Source organism: Protopterus annectens, chromosome 4.part1 (assembly GCF_019279795.1).
Source record: "Protopterus annectens isolate FY-2018-M chromosome 4.part1, PAN1.0, whole genome shotgun sequence".
Classification (NCBI taxonomy): Eukaryota; Metazoa; Chordata; order Ceratodontiformes; family Protopteridae; genus Protopterus; species Protopterus annectens.
The window spans coordinates 804,866,417-804,878,585 of NC_056734.1; the positions used below are offsets into that span (position 1 = coordinate 804,866,417).

Here is a 12,169-nt window from a genome sequence, read left to right on the forward strand (position 1 = left end):
TTGTCCCCTCATTATTTTGACTTTGCCCAGATTTCTTGGATTAAGAGGTTGAGAGGTATGACTGGAACTCTAAAACCAGGATTGCAACAAAACTGATGTACTTCATTATTCCCTTCTGCATAAATCAGGCTTCAAAGACCTTGACAACACATGGCAGTAATTATGTAGAACAGCCTGTAAATGTTAAATTTTTGCTTTCAACTTTTCATGAATAGATTCTGGTTTAATGTTTTTCCTATTCTTCTATTTGCGTTTGAATGTTGGTATCCCACAACTCCACTGGAGTGGGTGGGGTTACATAATTACACATATAAATTTTATGTTAACCAGTGTCCAGATCTTTGGCCAGTTGTACCTACTTTCCATGGGCCTTTGTCCAGATTTTTGATGTTTCCAGGTTGAGAGGTACATGTGCAATTCCTGATTTTGATAGTAAACTGGGACACCATATGGTTCTGAATTGCATTTGACTTTGAACATATTCTCTCCTCTTTCTCTTCAGTATGTTTACATCTTAGTAAATTTTGATACCATGTGCCAAGTCTTACTCAGGCATTCATGATGGTCTGTTATCATAATGTGCCCTGGAGTTTACACTAGTAAGCTCTGGATTAACACATAGCTGGCATACTTTCTGACCCAGTTCTAGTTATCTGTGCTACTGTTGAAATGGTGTCTGCTAGAATATTACTAGAACTAGGTTTAAAATAAATACAGTTTAATTCAATGTACATTAAAGTAAAGCAGTGCATTTAATTCAACAACAAATATAGTGGCATTTTAATTTGCATAAATGGTGCTGTTGAAGGTTAACCCAAAAATAACCATTTTAATATTGTTGTAGGTTGGAAGCATGTTGAAAACTCCCAGATTACCCATTTGGTTATGCAACATCAATGGAACCTTTAGTGTTCTTTACAGTACCAACAGATCACTCTTATCTGACTGGAAAATGGAACACTTGTTCGATCTTCATTTTTATAATGGGCAGCAATCACAGAATAAGACAGTAACACTTACAATAGGTATGTACAAATTCTGATAAAGAAAAAAAGGGAGCCATAGAAAATTTAACCTATGCTTCACAATTTCTGCCTGTAACCCAGTAATGAAGTTCAGCTTGTAATATTTAGCCCATATTCATACATGCTTCTTTTTGCTGTTGTTATATGTATTACACTGGTGTTACATGTTTTGATGTAAACTGAACTTGAACAATACTTATAGTCTGGTAGCCCTCACACTATGTCTAACTGTTACCTAGAAGGATGCTGGAAAAGATTCAGCCTGTTTAAAATCCATAATCTTTGTTATGGAGGAATAATTATGAGGAATCTGTTTTAATACTACCCATTTAAGGATGCTAACATCTTAACTGTTTTTTTATTGCAAAATGAACTAACGTATGCAAAGTGAACATATTTACATATAACATGACATGTTCTTCATTTCAAAGATACAGCAATGTAATACAAGGATTGTTTCCTTTATTGTTGCAGTCCAGTCAACTTATGGTCACATGGTTAATGAACTCCCTAACCTACATTATCCACAACAATCAGAAAGTTATTTTTAAAATTTGTTTCTTTAACCTCTTTAAAAACATCTACTACTTCATCTTCCAGTTTTTCCACACAGCTAACTAAATGAGCCAAAAGCCTGGTCTTAGCTGTGGCACATGTCTTTTAGGGCTTTATTTAAATTACTTCCATCATGTGAATATTGGCACAGAATCCAAAGGATTCCTTAACTGCGGTGGTGGTGCTGCGGTAGCGTTGTCGCCTCACAGTAAGACGTTGTCCGGTTCGATTCTCAGCTAGAGCGTCTTCTGTGTGGAGACATGCATGAATGGGCATACCTTCATTGAAGGTTGTGCATCAGGGCTGGCAACTCGGCATGTTAAAATCTACTGCCAATCATTAGCGGACCAGAGTTCCGCTGTGGCGACCCCTAACCGGGAAAAGCTGAAAGACACAGGTATTCCAGTACCTCCCATAGTATCCATTATCTACTCTCCTTGTTTGCTAATATTAGGGGATCTAATGTCCATCTCTTGGGTTCTTTTGTTATTTTGGGACCCCATGTGACTTAACTGCTTTGTCGTCCAAACCTGGACATAAGAACTCTCCCTCTGTAATGTCGTTTGTTAATAGGTTAGATACTAAAACTTTGTCTAAACAATTGGACCCATTGCTTACCAAAGTGGTACAGGAGTACCTAGGATCTGTAGGATGGAGGAGGTAACATATGTCAGCTATTTGTAGCCTGCTCATGTTAGTCTGTAATATTGACTGAGCTTTGAGGTAGTGCTTGCTCTTAGGGTTTGACCTGTCTAAAACTGAGTTTCCAACAACATCATTCAAATCACTGCCCATGAGGACTGGTCTATGCTGAATATTCAGGATATCTAGGACAGTCATGTGCTCAGCTACAAAGGCTAGGTCATTATAATTTGACCAGAAACAGACCCTAGTATAATTATGTCCTCGTGGTTTTGAACCTTAGTAGAGGACTATTTCCCATTCTTATCCTTTCCTTTGTCTACAATGGTCCAGCCTAGATTCTGTCTCACAAAGATTGCCATTCCTTTCTTTGAGTTGTTTGACAAATTTGAGTTGTTTAAGCAGTAATAAAACTGCTACAAAGAGCCAAAGAAAGTTGTTTTTTCAACAACTTTCTTTGGCTCTTTGTAGCAGTTTTATTACTGCTTGTATTTATTTTGCTGGAGCAAGGTGTCTGTGGTATCTTGTCGTTTTTACTTCGTTTGTTGCAACTTGTTATTTACACAAATTTGAGTTGTTTGACAAACTGGCTACTGTAGGACACCCCCACCCCCACCTCAATACTCCCCATACAACATATGTGATTTCTGCTTATTTTAAATTCTTGCATAAAAAGTACATCTATCTGAAGTTTATATGGCCACTTTCCTAGGACATTTTGCTTAACTTTAGACAGAGTCCTCTTGCATTAATGGTTAATGTTGTAAAGTTAGATGTTAAAGTGCCAAGTTTACACTAACAACAAAGAGGAAATTAAAAAGTAAGTGGTTATACTAGATATTATATAGAATACATACTTCTACTTAAAAAGGATAAACAGTAAGAAACTGCAACAGTCCCCCCACAATATATCCCTTCACAACTTGGAAAGTGCACTGAACATTAGCAACTAACGTAAGGCCTGAGCAGTTTGGCACCTCTGGCCATGGCCAGGAGGTGGACTACCACTACCATGGACTGTTTGTCACTGTGATGCCTACCAATATGTGAGAATATGTGATGCCCTCCACTGCCACCCGTTTGTGATGTCCCCACATTGGGCCAGTAATCAAGGAGCATGAATCCTCACCACTAACACTAGAGAGGGATATGCACTTTGAATACGAATTGATACGAATAAGTAAAAAAGAACAAGGCAGCCAAACATGGCTAAAAGACATAAATTTATTAAAATACATGTGGTAAGCGCTTTCATGCAGATGCACTGCACTTCATCAGACCAATAAAATAAAAACCAAACAGAACACATTTAAATAGCAGAATCAATTAAAAAAGCAATTAAAGAACATAATTAGTGCTTCAGAGGGCATGCCTTTAAAAGAGGCTTTAAAGGTACACATCCATTCAGCCCTGGTGCTCTATGTGCAGTGAGCCTGATAATCTATTTGGATTCTGTCAATTCTAATTTATTCCTCATATCTCCACCTTGCATATCAAAATCTAACAATTACAAAACCATAAAAGTGAAAGTATGCCCAGGTTTATCACGAACGTGCTTATACAAAGCACTAGTGGGGTCATGCCTATGTATATAACCCAGATGCTCCATTATACGCTCTTTAAAAGGGCGTTCAATCTTCCCTCTATAGAAGCATGAACAGCTTCTACATCAGGCCAGATAGACTAAACACACAGAAGTACAGTCAGCATAAAACTTGGGTTAGACTTATACCCATTATTAGAATGTACAAATGTTTTTTGTTCACATATATATTCACACGCATAGGTACCCTTCCTAACTGACTGAACACAGGACCTACTTTGATCAAAATTATAGCATAATTCTCTCTTTAAATTGCATCTATTCTTGAACTGAAGGAGGGACCATTCCCAACTATATCTTTGATACCATCATCAGCTAAAAGCATGGGCCAGTTCTTTCTAATAATACCACATACCCTTCTCATACCACTGGTATAGGTCAAATCAAACTTATTTTTCACAGACTTATCAGTGGTCATTCCTTTTCTACGGCCACCATTACCCTCTACCCTAGATGAGTAGAAGGGTTTAGCCCTACTATTATGGACATGAATAAAGTCCATCATATTCATGAATACTACATCTTAACCATAAACCCTCTCTCTAAACTCATCCTATAGATGCCCAACTGCTCCAGCAAACATCTCATCATTGGTATGTAAACAAGACATTCTAAGAACCTGTACCTTAACAATATTACCAAAAATACGGCTAGGGTGCATTCTGGTGCGATGTAATAAATTGTTTTTACAACAATTTTTTCTAAAAAAGTGCAGTCTCAAAAGAGCCGTTATCTATTTTAATAATGTCATTGTCCAGGAAGTCCATTTTGTCAAAAGCCACTTTATGTATAAATCTTAAATAAGAGGTAGAAGAATTCAAATATTCCAAAAATTGAGTCAGTTCCTGTGATGTACCTCCCCACAGGAGAAAGATGTCATCCACAAATCTACAGTACAATTTAATGGATTTATTGAACCTATTATTCTCAAGAACAAACTCTTCCTCCCATTGAGCCATAACAAGGTTGGCATAGCTATTGGCACATGCCATGTCCATAGCCATGCCAACCTTCTGCCAGTAAATACATTTGTTAAACATGAATACTTTAGTCTCAAGAACAACTTCCAATAGATAGGTAATTAACATAACCATATCTCTCAAATATGAACCATGTTTCAGCAGGGCCAATCTAACTGCTTCAATATCCTCCAAATTGGGTATGACAGTGAATAGGGTCATAACATCTAAGGTTTCCAACCAAACATCAGAAACATCAACATCTCCAAACACTACAAACAAATCCCGCAGGAAATGTTCAGTATCTTTCAAAACAGATGGTATTCTAAAAGCCACTGTTCCCAACTTATCGTGCACAAAAATAGACAATGGCTCAGTTAAACAGCCCCTTCCTGATACTATAGGCCTTAGAGCAGGTCTATCAAGCCCCTTATGCACCTTAGGCAGGCCACAGATACAAGGAATAACTGGAAAATCTACCACAAAGTATGTATATAGTTCAGAATCTAACATCCTACACATTAAGACATCATATAAAAAATCATGAACCCTTTTAGTCACTAAATCAACATCACCCTTAGAAATGCTGACATAAGTAGAAACATATCATATTGGGTATCTGAGGTTACCCACAAGTGTATATCAGGCTGGTTTAGACCTATATTGTGTAGTCTTGCACAAGCAGAAGAGGAAGGGCTAGACAATTTAACATTACCTAATAGTGTTCAAACTTCAAACTGATAAAAATGATGTTAACTTTACATTAACTTTCAGTACTTTATTTTTACTTGATGCAAAACAAGTAGCGAATATTTTATGTAAAAATTTGGCTGTGCTTATTGATGATGCCCAAATTAGAGACAAAGTCCCAGAAGTACCTAAAATAATTTATAAAAGAGGCTTTAATCTCAAAAACTTTATTGAGAGGGACTTGCATAGTAATCCTAGAACTGGGGATATGTTAAAATGTGGATGTTGCAATTATTGTAAGTTCATTAAAACTTCAATTAAGTTTACAATAAGAAATTTTACTTATTCTATTAGTGGTAGATATAATTGCAACAGCCCAGGAGTAGTTTATTTAGCTGAGTGCCAAAGCTGTCCACTGTTTTATATAGGAAAAAACGAAAGACAATTGAAGCAACGAATTAATGAACATCAATACAGTGTACATAAGCAGGACTGTAATAATGCACTAGCAAAGCATGTAATTGAATATCCTGGACATTCCTTCTTATTTTTTGTTATAGAGCAGGTTAAAGAAAGCATTAGGGGTGGGCCTTGGCAATTGTTATTGGAGCAAAGAGAATTATGGTGGCAGGTTCTAACCAATGCTTATATGGGGTCTACTTCATTTGCCCTAACATCCAATTGACTGACACCCATTTGACTGAGACCAAATGACTGAAATTTTATTTGACTGACACTTCATTTGACTGACAGTTCATTTGACTGACAAGTATTATTGGCAGTCTCCAGAGCACTGTAAGGCAAGTAAATGGAATATGCCCCCTTCCCCACTGTAGTGTGACCCTGGAGTTAGAATATATAGTTGGGGGGCACCCCCCCACAATGGGGGATGTGGGGGGCGAAGCCCCCCATTTACTTTTGTTTTACTAAGCAATAGTAAACCAAAAGCAAACAATATAATATGAAATTAAGCTTCACCCCCCACACCTCCCCTAACTATATATTCTAACTCCAGGGTTGCACTACAGTAGGGAAGGGGACATATTCCATTAACTTGTCTTACAGTGCTCTGGAGACTGCCAATAATACTTGTCAGTCAAATGAAATTTCAGTCATTTGGTCTCAGTCAAATGGGTGTCAGTCAATTGGAAGTTAGGGCAAATGAAGTAGACCCCTTATATGTACCGAGGTTTAAATGAGTCATGTTCCTTAAAATGTTTACTACGATCAAAATCATTGGAAAGACATTAGCCTGTTAAGAACTTACGTTTTTAACTTGTCTTGGAGACATGTTTAAGATTTTCATACTGCAGTTAAATGTATTTTTATATGTTTTAGAGTGGATGTTTATTTATATAAACATAACAATATATACATGTATGTGTTTTTATATATACATGCATATTATGTTTTAGTTATGTGTAATGCTTCATTAATTATGAATTGATGATTTGATGATGTCACTATTGGTGGTTTATTTAAACCAAGAAAGTTTTCTTTTTCATGTTTTTTTTGTCTGAAGAAGGTCGTACATTGTTACATCCAAAAGCACTAACAATAAATTTGTAAAGTCTGGTATACCACGCTGCCTTTTTGTTTGTTTCATAAGTAGAAACATCATTTAACATTGTTAACATACTCTCAGTGCACTTGATTTTATCCAAAACAACAACAGGGCCTCCTTTATCGGCTGGACAAATTTGTATATTCATATTAGTTTTTAACTCTTAACAGCGCTTTTTTCTCTTCAGCATCCAAATTACAAAACCTTTTACAACTTATTTTATCATTGAGAAAGTCTTTTTCACATAGTTTAATAAAAGACTCCAAAGATGGAGCAAATACAGGAGAAAAAACACTCGGTTTCCTGTAGACATTAGTACTACAAGCACCACTACCAATTAAACTATTACTTGCATTACCATACATTTTATTGAGCATGACATTCCTCGCAAAACAATGCAGGTCCATAATAACATCACTGAAATCAGAGGGTCCAGTTGGTATAAACATTAAGCTTCTCTCTAAAAGGCTCAGTTGGGTAGCAAAAAGCACATAGGCTGATAAATTGACCACTAATGTGTCCGTATTCACCCTGACGACTTTGGGTAAAACTTCTTGCCTTGATCTGGCGGCATGTTCTTTTTCTTTCTTCCTTGACAGCCTGACCACCCTCTCCTGGGCATGTCTATACGTTTGAATGTCACTGGAAACCCAGGAAAAGAATCAGGATTAGCCTAAGTAGTTGCTCCAGACTCGCTATTTATTTTATTTATTTATTTATTTATTTATTTCACATTTGTTGACCGGGATAGTCCGACTGGATATATGTCCATTTTCAGCAGAAGCCTGGGGAGAAAAGCTCCAAGATAATAATACACATTGAACATTTAGTAAATGCTAGTTTCAAGCAGATTACAGTCATAAGCAATACCAGCATTTAGCACATATAGTACTAACGTATTATAAAACACTTTACAAAACATAACATTATTTTCAAAGTTATATATACATAACATTACATTCAGATTTAAGTCACATTGAGCAGCAGTTATACAATAATCAGTAAATACACAATGTCGATTTGATTCACTAGTCTCAGCTGCAACCATATTAGTAGCCAAAGCAGAACAGGAAAAAGTCACTCCCCCACAAATATGTACCTTTAAAGTCTGTTTTAAAGGCACACCCTCTGAAGCACTAATTATGTCTTTAATTGCTTTTTAATTGATTCTGCTATTTAAATGTGTTCTGTTTGGTTTTTATTTTATTGGTCTGATGAAGTGCAGTGTATCTGCATGAAAGCGCTTACCACTTGTATTTTAATACATTTATGTCTTTTAGCTGTGTTTGGCTGCCTTGTTTTTTTTTTTACTTATTTATATTTGCTTAAGGTACAAAACAGCCTTTATCCACTTGGTTGGCTTTTTTATTGGAATTACAAATGGATACGCTCAGTGTTTCCAGATGCAGACCTCCCTGCATTAAGTACAATTTCCCTTAAGAGCACACAGGGAGCACACTCAACCCGGGGTCTGGATGTCTCTATATCTGTCTCCCTCCAGGTCCCCAATAAGACTCCCCACTGGTACAGCTGTAGGATTAGGTCCTCAGCCGAGCGCCAAGCCAAATCCTATAGTACTCTCTCTCTGAACCCAGTCCTTCATGTTCCTGCCCCATGTAGCTGACACGCACACTCCTAAGATTTAAATTTTCACACACACACACACACACACACACACACACACACACACACACACACACACACACACACACACACACAAACATACATACACACACACACACACACACACACACACACATACACACACCTGGGAAAGGCTGGCACAGATTTACTTGCTGTGCCTCCTTCTGCCCAGAGTATAAGGTAGTTATCACTGCCACCAGACACTTCACAATCAGCTACTCTACAGCCCTTAACAAAGTGTGTCCAGTTATACTGTGCAATATTAATACTAATCATAGTAGTTGACCAAGACAGCTAGGCCTTCTGGAGTGGCCCATACAGTGTCACTAAATAAATATAAGTATTCAAAGGTTAGATACTTTCTACAAGGATTAGCCACAATAAAAGTTTTAAATATATTTAATAATAAATAATAAAAGAACATGACAATATTGAATATATATTTACAGTAAACCACAGAGTTCAAATCACAGAAAATATTGAAAACAACATTGATGGGCAGACTCATACAAATAAAGAAACAAATTTTCTAAACTAAGCTTCACTATATTCCTGACTGAATCTAGAAGAAAGTACTGTTCCCTAATAACTTACTTGGGCAGGGCAAGATGAAATACATGAGCAGTCTTTCTAGTCAAGCTTCCAAACAGAATACTCAATACAAACCAATCCTGTCTTGGTTTGTGATTTACTGTGGAGTTGACTGGTAAGAAAAGTTTTACTTGAATTTATATTTAATTTGTTATCATTGTTTTTCACTGTTTGTATGTGGGAAAGGAAAGGAAAGCTTGTTAACAAGTTTTATTTTGATTTACATTTTGTTGTTTTACCTTTAATTTCACTGCTGGTTGTTAGAAAGGGATAGGTTTTAGACAAGCTGTGGCCATCCCAAGGGGCCTAGACAACTATAAATTCACACAGACTGCAGAGAGGAAAATCCAGAGCATACCTAAACAATCTTACCTTGGTTTGTGATTTATTGATCTTTACTGTTAAAAATTGCAATTGTGATTGCAAGCAACAGTGAGCAGAAGCTACTGCATACCTTCACGCACGACATAAAGGAATTACAGCTTTTTTCTGGCTTGCAGAACCTCTACGGTCAGAACAACTTTATTATACTTACTTTAGTATTTAGTTGTATACTGCTTACGTGATTTTTGTCATAGAAGTTGATTTACGTTCTCTTTGAATTCTGTGGTTACTGATTTTGATTATTTTTTTCTTTTACAATATTTTATTTGTTTGAAGCTGAATATGGATTCCTTAAATGAGTATGCAATTAATGATTTTCAAATGCACAACTATCTTGTACAGTGTAATAAATGCTATGCATATTTAAAGTTAACAGATAACACTGGTGAGCTATGTTCCTCATGTCAAAAGGTGGATGATTTGCTTACTATTATTAGAGGTAAATCTAGACTTAATGATGATGATTACACTTGTGCAATTGGTACGGCTTGGAGAACTGTTGTTTCATATATTAATGACTATACTGGTGAGATAAATAATGTTAGGCAAAGAACAAATAGAACACATTTAGGAAATGATGCATCTGTTGTCTATAAAGATCATTCAACCCCCATGAACGAAGATGATGCCCCTTACAACTTTGGAATTGTGGATGCAAGTATTCAGCAATCTGAGGTTCCAGATTATTTAGAAGGAAACTCAAAAAGAAAGAAAGAAAGAAGTTCACAACAAATAACAAGGAAAAAAAAAAGAAACTAAATATCTATAAAGTAAAGGACACTGCTTTGTTATGCAACACACAGGTTACAGGAAATTATATTTTTTTATCAGAAAACCTTCAGTCTACAGAAGAAGGCATCATTTTTCCAAAAGAGAAAGTAGAAAGAAAGAGGCAAGGGGCAGGTAAAAAGGAAGAAATCAAGATCGAATGTGGAACGATTGAAGAATATTACTGTAAGAAAAAAAAAAGAGAAAGACAGATGTTGACTACATGGCTCAAGCAGTGAATTTACAATGCCAGCTGAATGAGAATTTAATACACAATGAAAGCAGTGGGATTAATAAGAGCAGAAGCTTTTTATTGCTTATTTTTGCTAGCCACATTGTTCTGGCCATCTTTTATTAACTTTGCTACTTATTTGAACTGTTTTTTGAAATTTTATACTGTTTGCACTTTAAATTATTGTTTTTAAGTGGTTTTCATCTGTTTAACTGCAAAGGGCTAAATACTCAAGCACAATAGCCTGTTTTTTGTGTTAAAAGTGTTTTTATTCCTGTTTTTGCTTTAACTTTTAAAAAAGAAAAAATACAAAAAAATCCTATCCCTCTACTCGTTTCCCACCTTTTTAGAACTTGTAAAGTCCAGTTTTCAGATTTTGCTGAATTCTGGGCTGTTTGTAAGTTCCTGTGTTGCCCAGATCTTTGTAAGATAGAGGGAAGCTTCTCTGTTCATTAATGAGAGTGGTGAGCTTTGGAACAGCCTATCTGTCACTGGAGGAGTGGTTTCATCTCAGAAACCGTAGTTTTATTGACCATTTTGGGCTATTTCTGTCCCTTTCATCTTTCTGTTTAAAAAAAGTGCTTGTGTGGTTTTGCGCATCGTGCAGTGAAGTTTAACTAGGGTTAAACTGTTCTCGGTGCCAGAAAGTCTACTCTTCAAATTTTCACTTAGAACTAGCCAGTTTTCTAGATTTAGCACTCAAAACTGCATCCTTGTGCTCAGCACTTGTTTAAAACTCATTGAAAGTACTAAATAAACTACAAATTACTACAACACTCAACTTTCCTCACTTGTCAGGAGGGAAAAAGTGTTTAGTACTTAAATTAAAAAGCACCTATCTAGGCATGTCTAAGGGTCAGCTCCCGGTGTTTTCTCCCATCCACCTGATGAATCTAAGCATCTTGGGGCAATGTAGCAATTGCCTGATGTACACTGACAGCCTTCTCCTCCTACCACCCAACATTACAACCTGTAAGAGATATAATTATACAACCAAACTGGAAGCCAAGCTCTCTCCAGCCAAGACTGGACTAGACAGTCAAGAGGAGAAGGTAAACACGTGCACCACACCATACTCAACACGTAGTCCATCAATTCGTACACCACCTAAACCCACACATAGTAATACAAAACACACACCTACATTCTCAGAAGCTCTCAATAAATATCTGCCCAAACAACAGAGACCTCCAAAGCAAAAACGCAAGCAACCACCACCACCCACTACCCAAACAACACATAGACCACAAAATCATTGTGCCACTCAACCTCAGCCCTTAAGGCAAAACAATGTACCCAACATACTTGTCATAGGTGACTCTATAGTCAGGCACACTGACGTTCCACTCACCAGGCTAAACAAGGAGAAAGTTACTGTCAGCTGCCTGTCAGGTGCCATGATCCGCCACATCATGCATGCACTCAGGTCACTCCACAACAAGTACAAATATGACTCTGTCGTTGCCCATGTTAATGTGAATGAACTGAGATGTACCTCCTTGGACTACATGA

The 12,169-nt window shown here is 36.8% G+C and overlaps 1 protein-coding gene across 3 annotated transcripts in view; it reads left to right on the forward strand.

Annotated features, from left to right (window-relative positions):
* The window catches only part of MINDY4B (MINDY family member 4B), a 1,400,689-nt gene that overhangs the window by 1,329,118 nt on the left and 59,402 nt on the right, over positions 1-12,169 (forward strand). For all 3 annotated transcript variants that reach the window (XM_044070561.1, XM_044070562.1, XM_044070563.1), the window contains one exon: positions 845-1,025. In XM_044070561.1, the coding sequence (XP_043926496.1) occupies positions 845-1,025 (181 nt within the window). The remainder of the gene's footprint in view (positions 1-844; positions 1,026-12,169) is intronic.